The sequence below is a fragment of the Rhipicephalus sanguineus genome, chromosome 3, assembly GCF_013339695.2.
Source record: "Rhipicephalus sanguineus isolate Rsan-2018 chromosome 3, BIME_Rsan_1.4, whole genome shotgun sequence".
Lineage (NCBI taxonomy): Eukaryota > Metazoa > Arthropoda > Arachnida > Ixodida > Ixodidae > Rhipicephalus > Rhipicephalus sanguineus.
Window position 1 is genome coordinate 153,297,496 of NC_051178.1, and position 25,042 is coordinate 153,322,537.

At 46.8% G+C, this 25,042-nt stretch overlaps 1 protein-coding gene across 2 annotated transcripts in view; it reads right to left on the bottom strand.

Annotated features, from left to right (window-relative positions):
- The window catches only part of LOC119385985 (hemicentin-2), a 398,197-nt gene that overhangs the window by 53,391 nt on the left and 319,764 nt on the right, over window positions 1-25,042 (bottom strand). For both annotated transcript variants that reach the window (XM_049413520.1, XM_037653341.2), the window contains exons 7-11: window positions 16,582-16,974; window positions 11,981-12,117; window positions 11,081-11,234; window positions 9,842-10,159; window positions 4,147-4,260 (exon numbers count right to left, since the gene is read on the bottom strand). In XM_049413520.1, the coding sequence (XP_049269477.1) occupies window positions 4,147-4,260; window positions 9,842-10,159; window positions 11,081-11,234; window positions 11,981-12,117; window positions 16,582-16,974 (1,116 nt within the window). The remainder of the gene's footprint in view (window positions 1-4,146; window positions 4,261-9,841; window positions 10,160-11,080; window positions 11,235-11,980; window positions 12,118-16,581; window positions 16,975-25,042) is intronic.

Sequence of the window (25,042 nt, forward strand, 5' to 3'; positions counted from 1 at the left end):
ACGTCGGGAAACATGAGTGCTGTGTTGCGGGCTGGTAGTCCCGGCGCAGCGGCAGGCGAAGACCGGCGGTGACCAACGCGACCGGTGGGGACGCCGGCCATCCCGAACACGCTGTTTGGGGCGACGCGCCGAAGGAGAAGAAACGTCCGCACTCAACGAGTACTCTCCACAAACTCTCTTATTTACACGTCGCCTGGGTAAAACAAGAACGCCAGAGCGGCGCCCCCTGTCATTCGTACAATGCAATACTGAACCGAAACCGAAACACAACATGAGCTTGTGCAAAGGGCACGGAGGAAGACAAGTTTCAGCGAAGTCGCATTTTCAGCGCAGCTTAAGAAACTAGGGTCTTTAAAATTGCGTATCTATGTATTTTCTATTAAAGGAACACACCACCTAATAATTACCTAATGATGTTGCGCCTCAGATATGCGTAATATTTACTTTTTGACCGGCAACGTTCACAAGTATGAACAGCCGTACCAGTTCAGGATGGGTGGGCGGTAAGCAAGTGGTTCAACTTTGGCCGCGTGGCTGACTCGGGTGACGTGCCGACAAGCGGAAAGACAGACCAAAATTTCTGCGTTTAAGTTCCCCAAGAACGACGATCGTCTTTAAAATGGAGAAGGCAACAGTTAGCCCAACAACAAATGGCTGCGAAGCGAGGGCGGCGAGCCGAAGATCCCGAGTACGTACAAGGAGAGAATACCAAGGAACGGGAAAGGCAACGGCGGCTGCAAGAAGACCCCGAAGCGATGGAAGGCCTACGCCAACTACGACGTGCCCGTAGGTCTACGAGAGGTGCGAACGCTTGGTTTCAGCGCGAGGTTATGTCTCTGGAGTTTGGACGTCCTTGTCGTGTATGTGACTGTGTGTGGTTTAACTCGAACCTCTCTGCGCTGAGAATCAACGTAGAAACAACCTAGCATCACCTAGCTAAAGCCTAGCTACGATCTAGAAGCAACCTAGAAACAACCTGCGTCATCTAGCTAAGGCCTAGAAACAACCTAGAAGAAACCAGATTAGTCCTCAGAATCGTTCAGCTTCGATGTTTCAAGCCTTGTGCGGCTTAGTGCAAGCTTCGCTTGACTTTTTTTTTTTTTTGCGTCCTGTCCTTCCTGCGCTTTTGCTGTTATTTGATAAGGCATTGTAGGTACTACCTCGTGCGCACCGCATGACGTACTTGTTGCAGCCGATAAATTCATCAGATATTCTTTTCCGAATGAATATCTTACGTGTTCAATTTTACATGTGCTGCCAGTTGAGAGATTGGACCATACGCTGTCCATGCTACGGGCCATATACACTGTTCTCAACCCTTTTTTTAGGACTCTCTCGGCCCACGCCACTGGCTGTAGTGTTTCCACCGTCTGGTGGAACATGGGTCCAAATGACTTTTATACCGTAACCAGTAACTAAGAAATTCGTTATCTCAATTAAAATGTCTTAGCTCCGAAGAAGTCGCAGTAGAGGCCTTACAAAAGCGTTATCGCGTAAGCGACTGCATAGACAAATGTGATCCTGTGCGTTGAACAGCAGTGATTGTGGGCCTGTTATTTGTATCAATCTCTCTCTACATTCTAAACGTGGTAACGGATAAATGTAATTTTGTGCACCTATATAGTAAGGGTTACATTGGTTTAGAGTGCATTCTAAACTTGGTAACCCTTGCTATCGGTGCAAAAAATCACGTTCATCGGTTACCACGTCTAGAGTGTATCGCCTTTCCCTTCATGTTTCCAGTCCCTTCTCACACACCACCCCAATGTGTAGAGTAGGAAACCGAATAGTTGTCCTGCTTATCCTTTTTACCTCTTTCTTTCAACTATCTCTCTATCTCTCTAATTTTCCTGAATTGGTTTATTCTTTCCTCCCGTCGTTGGCTCACACGACGTCCTGTGTCCTTTATCGTCAAGATGCATGTACGAGGAAGTTATAAGAATCGAACTGCATCGCATATAAGAATCCTGACAAATGTGCGGCCTGTCGGGTTTCTTTATCCTCGCCTTTACAATAACTTCTCGCGACTATCGTATAAGTCTCCTTTCCCCGTTAATAGCTGAGGCTCGCGTTCTCGGGCCATGTGAGGAAGAAACGCGCAGTGCGAGTGAAGAGCGCGAAACGCTAACACTAACGCTAGCACTAACGAGCCGCCATAAATCGCGCGCATCGACGAGCCGCGAGTGCGTATTAGACCAAAGCAAGCCTCCGTGGGGACTACCCACCACTTGCGGGTTCGGAGGAGTAACTGGGTGTTCGTTGTGCGACGGTTTCACGCCCGTGGAGTCCCTAGCTTGTCGTCCCTTTCCCCTCTCCTCTCCTATACGTCCTCCGTGGCCCAGGGGGCGTATAACCCGCAGAGGACAGTGGTTATAAAGCGCACGCCTCCTTCGCCCCCCCCCCCCCCCCTCCCTCTTCCCCCTGTCCTTGTCTTACGGCCCTCTTCTCTGCATCCATTCGTCGGCGAAGATGGCGGCGTTCCGTCGAATATCTAATTAAATTCCGCGCATTCCTCAAGACCCCGACTGTAACGATCGTCGCCGCCACTTCGGCCTCGAGGGCGACTCGTTCGATCTATACCCGCTAGCCTCCGGCGAATTAAAAGCTTCTGCTGCTGGAATTGGGTGTTCCGTAATGAACCCACACTCTCCGACACCGTTCCGCGGCGCCGTATTTTTCCAGCTCCTCCAACGCTTGCCTTTTTTCCCCCTGAGGGCCACGACGGGAAAGCATTCCTTCACCTAGCGAAGCACTGCGTGCTAGAAGCATTGCCTTCGCCGCTAACAGAATAAGAAGTACAAAATAATGCAGGAATGTTCGCGCACGTACGTACACGTACGTATATTTGTAACCCCCACGCCAGTGTTATCTTAATAACTTTGTTATTTGCATTTCGATGACGAGAAATTAGGTTAAGCTCCCGGTTAACCTTGGGCGCTGAATCGTCCGCGACCCGATTCTGCGAACAATCTGACTTCTTCTCTGTTCAAGGTCGCGAATTCCTTCGCCGCCTCAGGCGACTGCACGTTGTCTGGTTACACGGGGTGCCAAAGTGTTTGTGTACAGAAATATTGTTGTAGTCTATGCAGAATTGCATCGGTGATTTATGTATTTCCAATTACATCTGCTACTTTATGTTATTGTGCACGTACGCTCGCCAATTTTCATACACATTGTTCCCGCGTTTCTCGCTTGTTATTTTCGTTGCGTTTGAACCGCGTCGTTTATCTGCGCTTGTTTGTGTTCCCCTTCTGTGTCCCGTTAGTTTGCGCTGCCAATTTTCAGTATGAATTTATCTGCTATGTTTTTGGTTTTGAACTTCGACTTCGTTTGAGTGCCTTCAGAACAGGCTTTCATTTTTGACCGATTAACTTCAAATTTTGGCTGCATTAAACACGAGCCGGATTTACAAAGGTTCTTTATTTGTAAGTGCTTTTTTTTATTGGCTAGAAGCTTTGGATAATATGTCTATCATCATGATTGGCTGCATTGTTTTTTTCTTACGTACAATACTGGCGTAAGACATTTCCATGAATACTGACTCAGCTTAGTAGCTCCTTTTCTTATGCGACAATAGGGAGCGCGCAGTGCCAATATGGTTTCGCGTGCGTGTCAAACTTAGCTGAGGCGTAGTGAGAATCATACCCGTGTATGAAGGCACGGCCTGGATAGAGGAAGTCTAAATAGAAGCTGAGCCGCCACTGAAGGTTGTACATATCACGAAGCTCATTATCACTTCCGCAACGATACGGTATTCCACAGTGACATGTACTAACGCGCACGAAAAAAAAAGAAAAGAAAAACCTCATACACTTCGAAAACATACGGAGAAAGAAATTACCTTTAATGCCCACAGTTTTAAAGGTTTATTTACTTTTATTCCAACTCATTTTTTTTTTCGTTATCGCGGGAATCTCAATGTCCCTCCCCCTTTCGCTTTCTCCGTAGTCATCCCTACGTCCATGGGAAATGTATAAATGAACAGTCTGTTAGAAATATAGGCAAGTTAGTGGTACGGCTGTCGACTTTCGCCTTTCTTGAGGCCAACGCGCGTCACACGTCGGCTAAATTTCGCTCATATTCTCGTTCTCTCGAGAACCTCGGTTATTAAAACTACATCTGTGCCGAATAAGTGTGCATACTCACGACATTTGGATGATAATCCGGACGCACACGCTAACGAGGCCTGCCTTAGCAGCAACAGAAGGACGGTGAGCGACAGCAGGTGCGTCGTGCTCTTCCCCTCGGACGGCACGGCTCCTGAATGAAATAAAACAAACAAAGAAAAAAGAGAAGAAAAAACACAGAGTGAGTTTGAATACGAGACAAGAGCCTGGTAGTTAATTGGCTACGTGTCGAGCTTACTGCTCGACAGAGAAACCGACACACACTCATGGTAACCAACGAGAGCTCTTGGTGCGTACAGACACGCGTAATGGTGCCTTGTATTTTTTTCATGGTGGCCGAGATTCACCTCCTAAAGCCACTACAAATGATATCGCTCGGCGAAAGCCGCGCCTTTATGTTTCGGAAGCTTCTGGAATGTTCTGCGCGATTCTGATCAGGTTGCCTGCGCAACGTGAATAGTCTAGTAGTGGATTCTAGAACTTACTCAAACACCTTAGATTAGGCTCAAATCTACGATGGCGCATAAAGTCGATGTCAACGTGGTCTCATATCACCTTTTGATTTCGTGTGCTTATACAGGGGTACAACTAGGTGCTCCACAGGAGTTAACTGTGTCTGTAACCAAACACCTATTGCAGAAAAAATTATAATTATTTACATCTGCATATTAGGCCACGCTCATGCAGTTTTTTAAACCCTATGCGCGAATGCTCAATGTGCTCGATATTAGCCTCTCAGGTCGAGACATCACTGGTCAATTTTTTGATACTTGACACACACACACACACACATACACACACACACGCACACACACACACACACACACACACACACACACACACACACACACACACACACACACACACACACACACACACACACACACACACACACACACACACACACACACACACACACACACACACACACACACACACACACACACACATACACAAAGAAAGTTACGTCAACGTTGGAAACAGTAAAATATAAGCAAAGCAAACCAAAATACCGAGGCGCCGAGGCAAACAGGCACGCAATCTCGGCAGTTCGCTTCGGCGCTTATCCCGAACTGCCCATCTTTCGGGTGCCATCGCATGCGGAAATGACCGGTTCCTGCCCCCGTTTTACGGTTTTCCGGGGACAATTCCACACGCGGCGACCGGACACGCGAAGTAAGTCAGCAGCGCGGAAAAGGGCCTGTTTGGACTTAGCTTCGGTAAATCTGTGCAGGCTGGAAGCTGCAGCTCGCGAAAAAGCTCGGCTGCGTTGCGACGGTTCACATTTGAAGCAGTGCCCTAAAATGTTGCTCATGCAGAGAAACGCGACATTAAACAGTTCCTGCACTGTATTCTGAAGCCTTCACTGATTTGTACAACATTTAGTGTCTTCCCGTTTGCAGTTCTTACGCATTCTTTTTTTTTCTAGGAGCACACACCTACTACACATGGCATTGGACATATCCGTTAAGGCGATCGCTTAGTGGTCAACACCAGTTACGAAAAAAAAAAACCTTTATAATAGTTTACGCCCCGTTGTTGACAATGACACTTATGCGTATACAAAAAAACTTAAAAAAAAATGGTGTTTGGGTATGTAATGAAAAATGACATTCGAAAAAGCAATCGCGCCTAACAAAGAACAACGAACCATGCACTGTAGGCGGCCTATCTCTCACAGAAAGAAAATAAAAAGCTTGTAAGTGTTACGTGCTAAAACCGTGATCTGATTATGCGGAACGCCGCAATGCAGAAACCCGAATTAGCTTTGTCTACTTCATTTTTTTAAACGTGCACCCATATTTATGTACCATAAGGTGTCGAGGTCGAACCCGCGTTCTGAAGCTCACCAGCGCAAAGCCATAACCATTCGTTGGCCGCGATGGGTGACTCGCTCATTGACTGTACCCGACGTATACAATGTACAACCAATCGGACGGGGATCCCATACGGAAGACAACTCACGAACACTTTTGTATCCAAGTGCTGTTTGCGGTTGTTCATATGCCTCCGGCGATTCGCGATTTTCTACCGCACGTTAACGCTAACTATTCCAGCGCGAGAACATTTCCGTAAATGCGGGCGAGGGCTGGCAATCGCAAAGTCTTAATTAGCTGGGACGGCCCGATCTAGGTCTCCAAGTGCTGCACGCTCCTCCACAGGCTAAACATGGTTCCGCCTTAATTTCCTGTCTTATTAGCGCAGAGCGACCGCCTGGATTTTGGGCCACGTCTTCTTTTTTATGACGGCAGAATACGATAATATAGACATATGTATATGAATGCGGACATTGTACGTACCTTGTGCGCCATCACGCGCGGGGAAATCGAATTCCGTTGTGCAGAAAACTGTCCAGCTGTAATTCAGCAATTATGTGCTCGTAACGCGGGGCGGAATCTCAAACGTCAACCTGGCATTACTTATTGTCTTCTTGCGGATAAGTCTTTTTTTTTCTGATACGAAATTTCGCGTGAAGAAGAGAAAAAGAAAGCGATGACGCGTGAACGTCAGAACGACGTAATACGGCGGGAAAAAATATAACAACGTTATTTCTGATAGAGCGAGAGGGTTGCTGTGGCATTAATGAAGCAATGAGAAAAGACAAAAAACACGAAGACGCATGATAATGTTTAAGCCAAGTCTGAAATAAATCAAAGCCCCCTCATGTACTGTTCTGTAAGTGAAAATGTACGACGAAAAAAAGAAAAGAACGGGAGTAATTTAAACTTGAGAGTTTAATTCTGCAGTGTAGATACGAGTTTTCTGTACAAAACCAGGCTTCTTGGCAACAGCTTTTTCCCTTAGGGCACGACGAAGTGGAGGCATCGTACGCTGGGGAACAAAACGCTCGCAGTACCAAAAACAAGCAGTGTCAAACATTTTAATTATGGTGAACCTCTGCAACTGTTCTGTTAACCTAATAAATAAATCAATTCGAAGATAGGTGAGTGAGTGAGTGAGTGAGTGAGTGAGTGAGTGAGTGAGTGAGTGAGTGAGTGAGTGAGTGAGTGAGTGAGTGAGTGAGTGAGTGAGTGAGTGAGTGAGTGAGTGAGTAGTGAGTGAGTGAGTGAGTGAGTGAGTGAGTGAGTGAGTGAGTGAGTGAGTGAGTGAGTGAGTGAGTGAGTGAGCGAGCGAGCGAGCGAGCGAGCGAGCGCCTTTGCGCGAATGCGCTACCATAGGATACGCGCGCCTTGAAGTGGAATCGGTAGCGCATCGGCAGTGTTTGTCTTATTCGATATTTTCACGAAGCATTCAGCTTTGCTGTCGCTCCCAGTTTTACCCTCGTATTTCTACTTTGCAAAAAATTGTTCTACTTCCTCTTATATTTCTCGAATGGCTGGCTGGGAAGCCTTACTGCACATCAAAAGCGCACGAAGCTACGAAAGGCAACGTGCTTTCAGAAAGGACGACACGAACTCACGCGCAATGATTAGGGGCGATGACGATCGACTTCAATATCCTCGTTGTGTCGGACGATGGATTGCATGCGCAAGTGAAACATTTCCAAACTGGTTCCGACGTGGTGTTTAGAAAATATAGGTGGTCGCTAATAACCTGATTTCGAGCCGATCAATTTCTCTCGTACGATGAGCGCTCTTTAGAGTAATCCCTAATTCGTGGTATTCATATATAATGGCGTCAGGCAAATGCCACCTTTGTTGTACTCTGTTCGGTCACACCAAGAGGAACAGCCGGTGCCCACGGAAACAAACATGTCGTCTATAATACAACGCAATTTAAACAGAGGAACCAGAAACAAAGTTTGCATTGATCGGCCTAGTTTCCCGTCTGAAGAAAAGCTTTTACTTTGCGTGTAGGGAAGGAGAAAAGGACTCAATTCGGACGTTATAATGCAAGAAAAACGCTATTTCATTGTGTTTTTATTTCCTAAATGCTTTACTTTAGTAGTTAACACCAAATGTATTCTGTTCCGATAGCTAACCGACTTTGTTCGGGTACCAGTGAGTCAAGTCTAGTAATGTAATGTACTTAGTCTCGGCTATTCGTGAGCAGACAGAGCCAAATGGGTGTCTAGCTGACAAAAATGGCCCTGAATAGCGTCCGCCGCCGTCGTACAGCCCTGAAACTAATTGAAAACGCTGTGGAGCGTACACTTTGCGGCTCCGTCAATGCGCTGCAGTATGGCTGCTTCCTTTGTGCACTTGCGGACAACATTTCCGAGACACAATAGACCGAATCGGAACTTAAAAGCGATCCAAAATCATGTCTGGAATAGAACGGTAATGCGAGACTTCGAACCATAAGGCGAAAATCAGAGCGCTGAATTAAGGGTAGTAGTTAATACTCGAAAGTATACAGATTACCCTAAGAAATTTAAACATACTCATATAGGGCAAAATGAAAGTGGAGCAGGCTGACGGGAGTTTGAAACAATGCAATGGTTAGTAAGGAAGGAAAATAAAAAGCTAATGATGTAGAATACTGTATAAAAGTCCGGAACGAAGTTGTGAACTTTCTAATGTTACCCCAAGCGAGTGAATTGGGACACTTTATTAAAGGAGCTTCGGAAAATATTTCTGCGCACTGATTTCTCATGCATCAGTCCTGGACTGAATCCTCAGGACATCAATAAAGTTATCCATACCATACTGATTTCTCATCACACCTTGTTTTTGGACTATGTCATGATATGATACCTGTCTCGCCAAGAGTGAACAGCACTAGGTGTACGGAGGGGCATTTTTTGTACATTCATTTTTTTTGTGAGTGCATTGCACCCATATCAATTTATTTATTTATTTTTAATTTTTTTAAGAACGAAGCAACGTCATGGCTCCAAGTGGTACGCGTTTATGTGATCACTGCAGGTAACCGTTCTTTCCTGTTTTCTTTTTTTTTTCACTTTTATTATATAAATCATGTTAAGGGAATGTTTCATGTTGAAATAACACCGACTACATTCTTTGCAGCAGAAAATATGAACCAGCACATTGCACCAGAACGAATGGAACGCTCGTGAAACATCTCGCATAAAACGGTAGTACTATCAGTCTTAAAGCCATGTAACATAGAAGGATGGCTGTTTGGGCTATTCGGTACTATACACCACACGTACGTACACTACTCACGGATTGAAACGCGAGAAGTTAGGGCTAAATAAAACTCGTGCTTTCGTTTCCAGCGTCTATAGTACGTGCCATATCGACGTAATTTTGACTCGAACACTTACATCAGAGCCACCATTACCTTTAACGGCCAGATTTGCAGCACATACATACAGTCCGACGTTAAATTTTGCCTCTCAGTGTCTGCTGTCGCCTTTGTCACTTACTCTTTGCGGTGTAACAATCGCGTATAACCACAATCATGACGTCCACCGCTGCTCATTGACCCGCCATGGTGGTCTAGTGGTTATAGGGCTCGACCATTTACGCACAGGTCGCGGGATCGAATCCCGGTCGCGGCGGCCGCATTTCGATGAAGGCGAGTGCTAGAGGTCCGTTAATTGGATTTAGGGTGCACGTTAAAAAACCCCATGTGGCGAAATTTCCGGAGTCCTCCACTACGGCGTCCCTCATAATCATATCGGGGTTTTAGGACGTAGAAGCTCTGCAATTATTATTATTATTATTATTATTATTATTATTATTATTATTATTATTATTATTATTATTATTATTATTATTATTATTATTATTATTATTATTATTATTATTATTATTACCGCTGCTCAAAGAGTTCGCTTTACTCACCGCTGGTGAGCAGTTTGGAAGGCGGCGGTATGGCCTGCACGACGACGCGCGCCGGCTCCGAGCGTCCTCCTCGCTCGTTGACGGCGTAGGCGAGGGCCAGGCACTCGGTGGCCGGCGGGATGTCATCCACGTGGAACACGGGCCGGCCCCGGGCGCTCACGTTGCCCAATGGGGCGCCCGTGTCCGCGTGGAACACTTCCAGCAGGTACCACTCCTGGCCCACCGGCCGGTCCTCGGAGTCGTCTTCGGAGCAGCGCACGAAGAACCACGTCATCGCCTGGTTCACCACCGAGCAACCGGACAGCGCCTTCGGGGCACCTGAGAAAGAAGGCGACATTGACGCGACCATGGCAATGCGTATTAACTTAAGTAATTCGATATTATTAGTACCTTTTATGTGCTCTACGTATGCGTATTGCTGTGTATTTGATGTAAGTACCAGATGAAAAAAGTCAGTTTTGCCTGAAAGGTAAACCACTGATACCGATAGCAGATTATCGCGCAGCTTTGCAAAGACGGGTTCGGAGGTTTATGGGCTCACTACACTACGGTCGCGCACTAAATAAGTTCACGTAGATGCTGTCATGCGTGTATACTACAAGCGACCACCAGCGCAACTTGACAGACTTGTCGAAACTTCCATGTTTGTCGAGAATTGACGAAGGCTTATGGAAACTTTCGTGAATGTTTTTTATTATTTATTGTTTCCTCAAAGGTCCCGTCAGGGACTCAACATGAAGGGTGATCAACATAACAATTGCTGGCATCGACATGTAAGTTGATTATCAGTTACAACAGCAGCGGTAGTGGGGAAGTCGTTCTATTTGTTCGAAGGAGCAAAACTTCGCCATTCAATGTTGTGCCACGAGATAGTTGGCCTAGTTTGTAACAGTGATCCCGGCCGCGGCCGCTGCATTTTCGATGGAGGCGAAAATGTTTGAGGCCCGTGTACTTAGATTTAGGTGCACGTTAAAGAACTCCAGGTGGTCGAAATTTCCGGAGCCTTCCACTACGGCGTCTCTCGTAGTCATATCGTAGTTTTCGGAGGTTAAACTCCAGATATTATTATTATTATTAGACTGTAACAGTGCTCTATTCTATATAGTTACCCTCGTATTCTCACAGTCCCGTGAACACAGTTGCGATTACAGATGCTATCTCACGATATCTGCGCGAATATTCTTTCTCTGTACTGCTTTAACGGACCCCAACGGAAAATTAAGAAAGCGTGAAGCGTACCGTGTGGTTCAACGAAGTAGGTGCAGGGTTGCTTCTGCGATCCCACAGAGTTGTTCGCCCAGCATAGAAGCGACACGAACTCGGTGGCGACGGCTGGCTTGTAGCGAGCCACGCTCCGGCTACCGTTAGTCGTGAATGTCAGAAGGTCTCGCACCTACGACCAGAGAGAAAAGAAAACGCAGGCTCGCTTATTTCATTTCTTCGTTGTTTTTGTAAAAGTTATGGGTTAGTGTGGTAAATAAAATCCACAGCAACGATCGTAACAAATTGCGCCTCTCCGACAGAGTGGATCGAATCGACAACGAGACGAAAAGTCGCATTGTGTTGCGATAATTCTATGTTCTTTTATCGTGAAATTCAAGCATTATCGTTTGCATTCGATCATCATCGTTAATATTGTTCTAGACATGTAGCATAAAACAGGAATTAACCAAGCTTCCAAATTTTGTTACAACAAGGCCAGATTGGTTTTGGGTACCAATCATACACATACACGCCCTAGGGTAGGCAGTTGCACCCTTGAAGAAGACAAGACCACCTGTCGAAACGTTGTATCCGGCGATACCCCGTTTGAAGAATTCTCACTCTCAATACACAGTAAGACCGGTGGCTTGACTCTCTCTCTCCCCTCCACTCCACAACCCCGCCCCTCTCGCTCTCCCACTCTCCCCGAGCAAATGGGAAACCTGCACCTTTGTGCACTCAACACCGGGCACAGTCATAAGCATCTAGCTTCCTGCAAATCTTCCTATATACGCGTACGTGCTTGCCTGAGCGTTCCTCAAGGCAGCACATTTCTTTTCGGCTATATATTGCTAGGCTCACTGTGGGTTTCTTTTTGGGTGCTGCATCATACGACTTCGCGATGTATTTTATGGCTCTGCAAGAGGGTTCTCTCACCTCTGAGTTGTTCTTCATGACCCAGTGGAAGGTGAGGTCTTCTGGGTCGGAGTCCATCTCGCACGGGATGAGGAGCTCCTCGCGAGACGTCGAGTACCGGAACACTTCCTGCATCCCTTTTCTGCAGCGTGGCGCATCTGTCGAAGTAAAAGAAGAAGGAAAAAGAAACGGTGCAGAAAAAAGATGTGAGAGACGTGATTGCTTTTGTCATTTCACCTCCGACGTTGGCGAAGCTCCAAAGCCGGATTTAACTAATTGAGGAATGCGATTCACTTGCAGCTCTTGAGGTCGCGGACTATTATAGAGGCTTTCGCACCTTTTCTGCCTGTTAGTGCGCGCGGTTACTTTGAATGTTCGTCTCTTTCTCTCCCCCCCTCTCTTCTATTGCCATTTTCTCACACGCACAAAACTTCCGATGGGCTCCGGTTATGTACTACGTAAACAAAATTGTTTCTCTTCCGTTGTACTAGCACAGTTCAAATGTTTGTACGTATGCTCCGATGCATTTCGCCTTACGAGACTTGTATGCACTCTAAAAAGTCAGCTCCATGTCGGTACGGCGCTAGTCTAACCCGTACCGCTTCGCCAAAATCATTTCAATGTGGGTAACTTTCTGTTCAAGGCACATCACATAATTTGGCGTCGTCTTAAAGGAGCGACACGTGAAGTGCAGCAAAACACGTTTTGGTTTCCTTGCAGCTCTACGCTCCCCAAAACCGCATCAGGCAAACACGTATAACTATTTAAGTTCAATTTTAAAGTTTTTATCTCCCAGCATCTGCAAGGCAGTTTCACCGCGTGGAGAGCCCTATGACGTTTCAAGTCGGCTCACTTGGTTTGCGAAATCTGGGTTCTGCATGCAGCCTAAATCACAGAAATCGCTGTCGGAGGCACTGGACGACAGTTCACTCATCATGAACCACGTTCGACTGACAGCAAAGGACAGCAGGTGCATATTTCGTGGGTTGCAGTCTGCCCGTGACGTCACGGGCAGACTTGACACGTCACTATGAAGCCGCCCTCTCGAAACCGAAACTGAAACTGCTGGTTGAAAGAAGCGGTATTAAAAATATATGAAATGCCTCCCCAGGCACCACGACACTCTTTTTAGGGTTCTCGACACCCATGCTTTCATTTAGAGCAACAACCCGAAAAATTGTAAAATTCATTTCAGTACTCCTTTAAACAAAAAAAAAAGTACTAAATGTCGAGGTGTGAATGCAGAATTTTAGCGACACCATCTCGTGATGTGTTGGCGATTTGGAAATCCTTGTGATACCGCAAACATGAACTAGCGTCTGCAGAGGATGGCTAGCGGTAAAAAAGACCTGAAGCCACGCATTTCTACAGCAGTACGCGTATTCATGCAAACAGAAAAGCAGAGTGCACAAAGTTCTACTTCATCTAATGACGCAGAAATACAGGCTCTCTTTCTTTGTAGCCATTAGAGCAAGAAGTAAATACTTATTGGCTCAGTCGCGCAACACTGTTTATATTGTGGTATAGGCAACACACAATTTAAACGCGTGGAAATAAAGCAAGAAAAAACATTGAGCGCAGTGCAGAACACTAATGTGACTGAAGGCGCGTGCCCCATTGATTGGCAGATATTGCGCTTCTGTCACACGTAACAGGAACGTTAGGCCGGTTTCATGCATTAATGTGGCAACGGAGGGCGCAGTCAACGTGCTTTATTCGCCGACAATCGACTCAAACCGCCTACGGCGAAGCGCCGCTGCGTACATTTGTATGCGCGCCGCCGACCGCCTATCCACACAAAGGCGGCGACGGTGCTGCCACCTATAGCCCGATCTCGCGGCGAATGCGGTATCTTATTATTGGCTCAAAATGCGTTCATTTCATAAATTGACAACGTGGCAAAATTTAAAGGTGTCCTGCACGGCACCTCTGGTCGCCTTCCCTTGTTTGGGTGGTACTACACGACGGCAAATAAGTGAATGATAGCGACCCTTTATTCGTATTACTTTCTGTCCTGTCTATCGCATCTTGCTGCTGCTGAATTCGTTTATGTGCATCATGCACCTCAGCAACACACCCCTTCCATTCCTCTGAAATGTCTGAGTATGACAGTATGCCTGGCACAACGTGACACTTTGCAACACCAGGCTTCCCAGCTCCTTGTTCATTCCGCCCAAGACAAACGAACAAACAAACACGCACACAAACACACGAATGCTTGCCTGCGCTTCTGGGTAGCCATGTAGGAAATGCTTCTTTTAATATTCTGAAGTGGCACAACGCGGTACAGCACCATGTTTACGACTCGTCTTATTCCATGATGCTCATTTTGGAAACGCGAAGGCACCGCAATCGAAGACTAAATGGGCTCGGGAGGAAGTTACGGTCTCAAAGTCAATGAGAATGCATTTGTGTGTATGTAATTCAGGTGCACGTATGCGTACAAAGAAAAAGTACAACGGCTATAGAAGCTGTTCGAGAGATGGCAATCTGTAAACAACGTTGGAGCTGGACCTGACAGTGAGTCGATGCAGCCGTATACGGAACTATGGTTATTGATGAAAAATTGCCTATTTCACGTGCGCACGTGCGCGAAAACAAAAACAACGGAGCCCCAGATTTTTAAAAAGTAGGTCAGCGTATTGTTTCTTTTTTTATTTTTCTCAACTCCCTCAAACCTTCCTATGTATGGGCCAATAAGAAGTAAAAACTTGAATGGTCCTTCAATCTCAAGTTCAAAGTTTATGTAGAAGTGTGCTGTTGTTGGCAGGGAAACTTTATGAACGTATAGAGTAAATTAATATAAATAGATTATGTAAAAGTAACTACCAAGCGTACAACACATACGCAAAAAAGCTTTTTTAGAGTGTTTTCACGCAACATGCCAACGTATCGGCAAATTTTAGCTTTCGTATTCTAAAATTAGGATATTAAAAGTGAAAAAAAAGATGGAGATAACGGTGGGGCTTGACATTTTAAAGAAATCAGGCCGCGGTGTCATTTCTAAATTGCTTTTTTTTTTAAGCTAGCCTTTTTTCTTTTAGTGTTACTCTTTCTATATTGAATTTCCTTTACATTTTCTCGTGACGTCTACAGGCATATTTTACTGTGTCGTTTCTATGTTATTATGAGGCCCGTGTACTTAGATTTAGGTGCACGTTAAAGAACCCCAGGTGGTCGAAATTTCCGGAGCCCTCCACTACGGTGTCTCTCATAATCATATCGTGGTTTTGGGACGTTAAACCCCAGATATTATTATTATTCTATATTATTATCTATAGTGTCGCAAGGAAACTCGACCGAGAGCCGTCAAAAGCTACTGACAACTGAACGGTTCACGTGACAACGAAGTATCGATATTTTTACTCTCTTTCATTCAATGCCTCACAGAAATTAAGTAGCCTAAATGAAAAAGAAAAACGTGCTCGCGCCCTCTCCAGCATAGCTATGCGCCCGTTCAATTCAGTTTCAACACAATCATATTTACCGAAAGTGAAAACTTCTTTTAATAGCGAATTAAATTTAATATCAAATTAAATGAAATGAGAAAATTAACTCTGTGATACACAAAGACATCTACACATCAAGAAAAATGAGAACAACTTGTTGATATTTACTTTTGACTGTAGAAATGTTTGCGCAAAAATATTGAATACAAATGTTAGGTAGTACTTAATTAGTATGATAATTATCCATTAGTAAATGACTTGTTAATGTATCCATGCTGACGCTTCATTCTGTCATATCAAAAGCGCAGCTACAACGGCCTGCGTTTGTATGCTACGCTTCTATCATCATGTTGAGGCAGCCAACTCGTGGCAACAAATCTAATATTTTTTGGCGTCACTGGATTGAAAGTAGGGGCGTATACAAGTATGCTAAAGACACCTAGGAAAATTGTATGACGTCATTATGGCGATAACGTTGCGCTTTTATTGATTTTCGGTTTCCTTCCATGTAATGCGCGTTGAGACGCAATTGAATATCATGCAATGTTTCTGCGAGGACCACCTTTTTCGCCTCATCATTGAATCCTGTCGCGTGCTCGCGAAGCCAGCCGATTGGCTAGCTTCGAGAACGAGCGTGACCACGGCTCAAACGAGGCTCTTCGGTGCGCGGCTGTTATATAGGACGGTACGTGAGCTCCTGGGTAGCGAAGCGCCAGAGACGCGAGACCAAGGCACTCTCCGGTCGATGCGCTCTATGAGGTTACTGCGGCGTGCGTGACGGTAATGACACATAGACAAGGAGAGCGCCGAAAGAGGTGCTTCCGTGCAGAGAAATTGAGACCATATGTGCCGAGGTAAGAAGCGCTCTACCTTGTATGTCAGAAATGCAAAACGACTTCAGTAAAGGCAAGCAACATCGCAGCTTTGAAAATATACGTCAAATTTTCTCACTGCTACTCGAAAGCCTCAGCATCCCCTCTGTTTTTGAAGTATAAACTCGATTTCGTTCTTTTGCTGTATTTTTTGTTGAATAAAGAATAGGGAATAGGAAAGTGGGTGGTGTGGAAGCAGATAAGAGCGTATAGAGGGCTTAGACTATGTGAAAGGAGATAGAGAAATAAGAAGTGAACTCAGACTTGGGACGAAGGGATGAGCTTGGGAATGCCCACTCACACTGGACGCGGAGGTCGAGTGAGTTGCTGACAGCTTCGCCCCTCGCGCTGCGGACGTGACAGGCGTAGCTGCCGGTGAACTTGGACGTGACGTTGCGCAGCACCAGGTACTGCTCCTGCAGGAGTACGTGAGTCTGCGGCAGCGGGGTGAGACCCGCTCCCGCGCCTCCGGACGACGCGGCCGACACGGGGCCCGCCGCCGTTGAGGAGGAAGAAGAAGAATTGTGCGCGGCGGTGAGGGCGCCGTCTTCTAGCGGCTCGCCGTCCAGCGTCCAGAGGACGTCGCTGATCCACGGGTTGGCCCGGATGGCGCACTCCAGGTACACGTCCTGTCCTTCGTGGATGCGCTCCAGGTGCAGCCCTTGGCCCAGCGACAGACTCGCGTGGGGCGCGTCTGAGGGGACCACAGGAAGAGAGAGAGAGAAAAAAACCACATTAAGGACCACCAAACGACATCCGAAATTACAAATAACGAGCGCGTTATGCTCTCCCGGTGTTTTCACTCTTTCCGGCGCACTTCCTGACGCCACCAGGGTGATTCACGTGACGTCAACAGGGTGCCAACTCTTGAGTGGTCTATATACCAGGGATATGTGAATTTTCTGCCACCGCGCTCTGCCATGCCGTCGCACGGCCCTGTTTTCTTGTGTCGCTCGGTTATCGTGCGCGATCAACTGACTTCATTTTGTTTTTTACGTTTTGGACAGCACGAGTACAGGGTCAACGCTTAGCGTTAAATTGTACACGTGTTTCCTGAATAAATAAGTGGCGAGCAAGAGGGCTGTAACAAGGCTACATCAGCCCTGATGTGAGCCCGGCAAACTTGTTCCTGTTCCCAAAGCTCAAGAGAAGCCTGAAACGTTACCGCTTCGACGATTTTCCCGCCATCCAACAGGGTGTCAGAATCTCTGAAAGAGGTCAAGGCAGCGTATACTTTCAGGGCGCCTTTGCAGCGTGGGAATCGCGTTGCAAGTGGTGTATCGACGCCCAAGGAGTCTATTTTGAAGAATTGTAATGATATGTACCGATCCGATCAAATAATTATTTTTACCAGACCAACTCTGATTACTTAACAGACAGACCATGTACGCACGCGCGTGCGCACACACGCATGCAAGCAGCACTCCTCCATCTCACGTGCCACCATATGCAGAAACACTTGTGACATATAGTTGCCGACCGCAGATGCCTCCTATGGAGCAGTGAAGTAATGAATTTGACAAAATATGCATAATCTAAACCTTCCTGATCAGTCAGACAGAAATTGCCCTTAGCCTGTTTATTATTATTATTATTATTATTATTATTATTATTATTATTATTATTATTATTATTATTATTATTATTATTATTATTATTATTATTATTATTATTATTATTAATTAGATGATGGTAATGACTCAAAGGTGTCCACAATTCTGAGACCGAACGGAAACTTAGTTGCCATAGTGACGGCGTAGCCATCACTATTCACCGAGCCGACCTGCCGTGGAGAGCCTCCTAGATCAAGGAGGCGGTGACGAAACATGCACGCATTATTGGCTGGTCAGAAAAACAATGGGCATCAAGTGGACCTTACCTTTTCCTAATAATGCAAATGACTCTTCACTGAACGCAAATGCTTTCTGGTTCTGAGAACTTCATCAGTGTTATCAGTGCCAAAGAAAGAAAGAAAGAAAGAAAGAAAGAAAGAAAGAAAGAAAGAAAGAAAGAAAGAAAGAAAGAAAGAAAGAAAGAAAGAAAGAAAGAAAGAAAGAAAGAAAGAAAGAAAGAAAGAAAGAAAGAAAGAAAGAAAGAAAGAAAGCGTTCCTATCCCGGTCTCAGCTCTCCGCGCGTAGCCAAGTGGAGCGTGAAATCCCATGGAAACGATTTCGTAGAAGACTGCCACAGACTATTGCATTACGCTAATTTATTGCACTACGGGTCACCTTTCTTTTGTACAGGCGTTCCTCTAAACAGAGCGGGAGTCGCAGTACTTGATTGAGGAAAGAGTTCCGTTGCATTTTTATGCCTCACCACTGAACGCTCCAGTGCAGATTCCCTCTTCTAGATGACCGTCAGTGCAGTCTGTGCGCCTGCGGATGCGCCTAGGTGCGCACGTGTGCACATGTGCATCTTTGATATACACGCGACCCTTCAAACTATAGGGACACTCCGAAGACGCCAGTCTGCAGCCGCGACCATCCTGTCACATAGTCTCTGCCCACGGCGACTGACGCAGTCGAGACGGCAATCTCATTCAAGTTTAATAGAATTCCTCGAAAGCCAAACCGGAACTTCGCGCTGAAAGACTTCAAATTGCAGTGTGTGTGAATTGCTTCCCGACTGCGCCAGCGTGAGGCCAGGAAACGAGGAGACAAGTAAAAACAGAAATAACGCGAGGGGGACGTGAGAATAAGTGTGAGGAAGGAATGGAGAAAGAGCGAAACACAGACTAGGCGTTTCTGTCGCTGTTCTCAGTGGCAAGTTCTTTCTTTTTTTTTCTTTTTTTTTGTAGGATGACAATAAGGAATTGATTGCAAAACTACCACGGGCGTACGTGTGCGGAAACGAGCCGGCCATTGGTAAAAGGCTGTCCGTGAAGGACCGTCCAGAAATGAAGTGAGAGAGACAGAAGATTGAGGTGTACTGACGAGGCGAACAAAAGAGAAATAAAAGTGTTTTTAGGAGTGTCGTAAGCTACATGAGTAAACTCTCCCACTGCGCTGCTGCTTTGGGTATCTCCGCTCGAACAGCTACTGGCGTTAGCGCGAAAGCTGCGCGGGGCAGTCATCCCGCCACCTAGCTCACTTCACTACGTGACTGACTACGCATATAAGGGGACAGTCGGGTCGAAGCCTTGGCGTTGCTGTTAAAGCACTTTACCGTGCGATCATTTCCGTTACCGCAATCTTAAACCCGTTATATTATTTTATGCGAATAGTCCCAGCCACTATTGATCTCATTTCTTCCGTCTCTTCTTTCCTTCTTCATTTCGGCAATATAGTGGTTCTTTTTTTTCTTTTTTTTTGTTGCCCTTAGTTACTGCTTATTCTCATTGCTTGTCGTCGTGGCTTCTCCGCACCGGCCGGGCGATCTTCGTGACCCGACCTGTAGCGGGACGATTGCATTCGCTTCTGCGTATTTACCGCGAGCACACATCGCACTCAGTTACACTACCCTACACGTCTTCTCGTGTCTCGCTTAAGTCTGATGTCATTTACGCACTTCTGCCCTTGCTTCTTGCTCCGGCACATGCTCATTTCCAGCGCGTAACACGCGCAGCCGTTACACCGCTTTCTTTGCGAGAGGGGAGAAAGAGAGAAAAAAAAGGGTAGCAGTTTTCGTTTTATTTAGCTGTCCCTATACCTCTTTTAACGGAGGAACGGCGAAGGGCCGCACCGACCAACCCTTCACTTCCGTCCCAGTGGTCGATCGCTGATCGATGCCCCGACGCAACGTCCGAGTTCTATAGGACAGGACCCCGCCGCGCAAGGACTCCCCACCCATCTAACCTTGTTTTGCGTTTTTGTTTTTTTATTGCGACCATTGGTAGCTGGCCACTACACTGCCGCGGCAGTATAGCAGTGGTGCCAAGCCGCTTCGGCACTGGCCGTCTCTGTCTGCTGGAGCGAAGCGGACGGCACGCGAACACAAAGCGACAGCCGCGGAGATACGGTAACCAAGATCGAGAGAACGAGAATAACGGAAACAAAGGAAGCTGCTCCGAGGGGACAAAGAGTATAAAGAAGCAGATTGGCGCGACCAGCTACACCGCGCACCCCTTTCCGAGCAGCACAGGGAAGAAGGGGGTTCCGATTTCGGGGGAGATGAGGGCGCACGGCTGCATCGTGCACACTTTCCCGGACCGGCCGACCTCGGCGACACCGCTGTCCTATACTCCGCCGCTTCGGGGAACCCGCTGGAAATGACACGGGCCACGGGAGCTCGCCCTTAGTAACAACAGCAGCACCGTCGGATAACAGGGTCGTGAGAAAAGAAGGCAATCGCGACACGCGAGTCCAGAGTGGGATGCCCTCAGGCAAATGCTGGCGACGAAAGCGCGTAGCCGCCGATGAAGTGTATATACGCTCCCTTACTGACCCCTCCTGCCTTAAGGCCATGAAGCAGATGCTCGGCGTCTTTAATTGCCAGGCCAGCCTACCTGCCGTGTAGGCGGTTCTGCTGCTGGATGTTATCGCGGTGTGCATCCGATAAAGGAAAGACTTGGGCTGCGATATCGGAGCAGCTACAATGATGATATTGGAGCAACCGCAACAAACAGTACGATAAAGCTTTCGCGATAACTATCGTATGATGATATGTCTGCTAATAATTTTATCGCGCTGTGTCTGACGTTACATCCTACGAAGCTACATACTTGCGCGATTTTGCTAGCTCGGAACTCAATCGCTGAGGCACTAGAGTTCTGTTAAGGCGAACACGTTTTTTTTACACTTCCATTAATCAAACGGGATTTTATAAAGACCAATATCGTTCATAGGCCGCTACTGAGTGCCCTTATTTTCCTAGCGCTGTCATACCGATCCCTCTCCCCTCAGGAACGCACAATTGGGGAGCTGTATGTGTTTGTACATAAAAACAAAACTAGAACCACATGTCACTTTCTTAAAAATACATTTGCAAATCAAACAATTCTATTTTAGTCCTGTAGAGTATTGCCTCTTATGGCCTCCTACATTCTTTGCCATGCGGACGACACCACTCTCGTTGTCTACGCATCGTGCCAAATCCTGCACGAATTATTCTGCGCACAACCTGCGCGATAGTGCAGTGATTGACACTCGTAACATCGAACGACACATTGCTGCAGAAAAATCAATCACATTTTTAGTAGTTATGGTGACCTCCGGTTTTTTTTTTCCTTCGTCTTTTAACGAGCATCGAACTCAAGGTCAGAAGTAGGGCGCTTGAATGTTACGCTGACCCATTGTTGTCGTAACGTAAGTGCGTTTACAACGGTAATAGATTACCGAAGCTTTCTTAAGATGTTATCTCAGGCAAACCAATGTATAACACAAGTCTAAATTCCTTTCTAGACGGTTCACAAGGAAAGTGGAGACAATTTGTGATAACTACAAGGCTATCGTCTCGTTGTCCAGTTATTTGTAATCACAAGCTGTGGGTGTCTCAGCGCCTGCCAGTAACGATAAAGCACTCACCTTAAATAAGTTTCGTTAATGCAAGCGCTTCTTTCCAACATTCTTTTACTCAATTCAAGAATAGTAAACCAGTGCGGTAAAGAAAAAAAAAGAAAGAATCCATCGACTGTGTCTTCCAGATCATTAAATGGCTGACCACTGGTACCGAGATTTGATGACAACGCTCGATAAACCAACCTCTTCTGAACATTTAGCCACGCCCCGAGAAAGCCCGGTCCCCCAACCTCCCATACGTATAACAGCGTGCACAAAATTCCTACATCAACACGCGTTACCCGCGGGGGCCAGAACTTCGATCCACCGGGGAGCCCGATGAGCACGTCCTGCGGTCGCATACGAATGCGCAATTTTCGCCGGCGTTTAGAAGACGGGCCCATGTGCACCGGAACACTCGTATACCGCGTGCCACCGGTCGCAGCGATGGCACGCACCGTGTTGCTGCAGCTTCGAAGTAATGGGCCGGCCAGCTGTTGCCACGCGTGTCGCGAGGCATGCGAACGCGCCGCGAATCCGGTGCCGTTTACTCGGGCTGTCTCAATATACGAGGCTGGGCACGGCGTTGGCATACAGTGTTCCCTGACACGGGGACGCCCCCTCCGTGAACGAGGCTTTCGTGCGTGCCCAGCCGCGTTAGGAAGTTTTACGCGCGTATGAGTAGGCGTGTATGAAGACGGCTTCTTTCTTAGGTATGGTCGGCAACCTTATTGTTTTGTACGTGACAACACAGAGGGCTCAATAGTATAGAGTAATCACTGCAGTCACGCCTAAGCGTAGACTGCTTTGCCTCATCTCTCCGTACATCACCTGCGCGTTACGTGCCACGAAAATGCTGTTCACATTCTTGCGGGCCACGAGCCTTATCAAACTTTTGTAAATAGTGTAATCTATCCGCGTGTGTATGGCTGTATGGGTTGTCATGTGTTTATCAGTGTATATATCATAATAATGACCCAGCACCTGTAGCAACATGTCAGCCGAATAGCCAGGCTAATATCTCCAGTATTTCATGAAAGAATTTATCTCTTTCTCTCCCTCTCAATACAAAAAAATTCTAATACCGTTATGCATATGTCATAATTGTGCAGATTGATTTAATTTGCTTGAACTTCGAGGCTACACATGAACGTTGTAGAAACTTCCACAAGGACGCCACGCCAAAGGCCTGTAAAACAAGCCTCTCTGCTTTTGTAGTGATCTCCAGAGTAGCCTTCGTTTTCGGGCGCATCCGTGACTCCGGTGTTGTGTTTCAGGCCTGGGTGACGGGATGTTTCAAACGAGCCTTTTGTAAGCAGGTTTATGGGGATTATTGCTAGAGCATGTGTTTTAGGAAGATGTTATAGCGACTTCACTGCGAAGAAACTTAACACGAACTCAGCCACATGAAGAATAATACAGGCCACTTCGCGTGAGGCCGAAGTTTACTCCGTAAAGCGTACACTGCTTACTTTTACATCCACCGTAAACATAATAACAGCAAGGTATTATCTTATCCTCGCTTTATACTGAGCTTTCAAGCGCCATTCGATCGAAGGGCGGAATGCCGTGCTTTTTTTAATCAGAAATAGCGTTTTTTTTTATCATAACTCGTGTTTTCTTTAGACGACGGTTTGACACGCCATAAGTTTGTTTACTTTGATTTGCGAATTCCCAGTTTTCCTTTCTTTCCACAAAGTACCGGGGCGAGTATTCCTAGCTGGTACAGCTACTTCGCTGAGCAACTGTCTTGGTCCGCGCTAACATGTGTCTATTTGTAACATTGCCTCTGACGCAGACTATTCGACGCCGAACTGTGCTTTGTTCAGCCGACGACGTTTACTCTATTAGAAAACTAGCCGCTAGGCTGGCTGTTAGCAGACTACCGGCATTCTACAATTTCGCAGGCGCCCAGTCTGAAGTGCCGGTTGAAAATTCCCGCCGAGATGCGCTTCCGGGGACGTCACTTAATCTGCGCTTGGCGTGCTTCCGGGCCATTCGTTTCTCGTTGCCTTTTGTTTCGAAAAGACGCGCTGTAAACAATGGTGTGCGGACACAAAACAATCATCCGGGAAGATAGAGACTATCGAGCGGCCGCTGTAGAGAGTAAGCAGCGCACAACCAAGAAGACTGCAGAAACTCGAGGAAGCGTTCAAGCATACGCGACAAAGGAGACACAATTAAAATAGCCTGTAGTCTGTGAAGCGGCGACAAGGGAAGCAACGTGTCGCAATGAAACATAAGAAAAATCAAAGAAAGGATGCGGGATTAGGCAATGAAAGGAGGGCAGAGTTCCAGATGATGGGAAATCGGGGACCCTCCCGCTACACTGCCTTGCTACACTTTAATGACTTCCGCTCCTCCAGATGAATAGGCTCGCCGTATACCGACGGTATTAGACAGCCACTTTCCTGCTCGACCAATCGACGTCTTCCTCTCTCTTTGTCTTTGTTGACGTCACGGCGCGAACGCTGTCAGCCAGCTTGCCCGTTACGTTCTCACTGGCGCTCCAGTGACGGCTATTCCTCTTTCAATTTTTTTTTCAGGACCCTTTACTCACACAACTAATCCTCTCATGTTCGCAATGAGCTATTGTCACGGTGTTCCTATTCTTACCGCGCCAATCGTCATCATGTGTGATGTTCGCACGAATGCTAGCCGTTGAGAAAACGTTCTCACACTTAGGATGTCCGTGTATATTGTATCGCTTCAGAGGCGCCGTTACACTTTTTCCGTTTATGAAGTACGCACTCAACGACGGCCGATGATCTTTCATTAGCTGAGACACACTGTCGTGCCGAGGAAGCTCGTCGACTTGCTCGACTACGCACGCTAACTAACAGAACGCGTCAGGGATCACCGTCCTGTAGCTATGTCCCGGGTGGTGTTTTGTGGCTGTTAACCCCAGTACGGAGGCGTGGTCTGTGCACAAATTTCTTGGGGCACTATGCTGGCCCGTTTGCCATCCTCGAGCGTTTGAGCGAGGTGAACTATATTATAGCGCTCCTCATCACCAGCGGCTGGCGTTCTGCAAGAACTCAAGTTACGCTCGTCGCCCGGCTACACAAAGAGAGGACACCTGACTAGCCCAGCGGTCTTGGTCTACGCGGGGAGAAGTGTAACGTTGCCTCTGAAGCGAGACAGAGAAGCTGTAGGAGAAGAGGAAGATTTTGTTGTTGCATCCGCAGCCTCATCCCATTCAGTCCTGCGCCATCGAGAACCGTTCTCAGTAAACGCTTGCTGACTCGTAACAATATATTCTCTCGGGAGCCATTTGAATACGCCTTTCTTTCGCACGCGCTTTACTTTTTGCCATTGGTCGCCGTC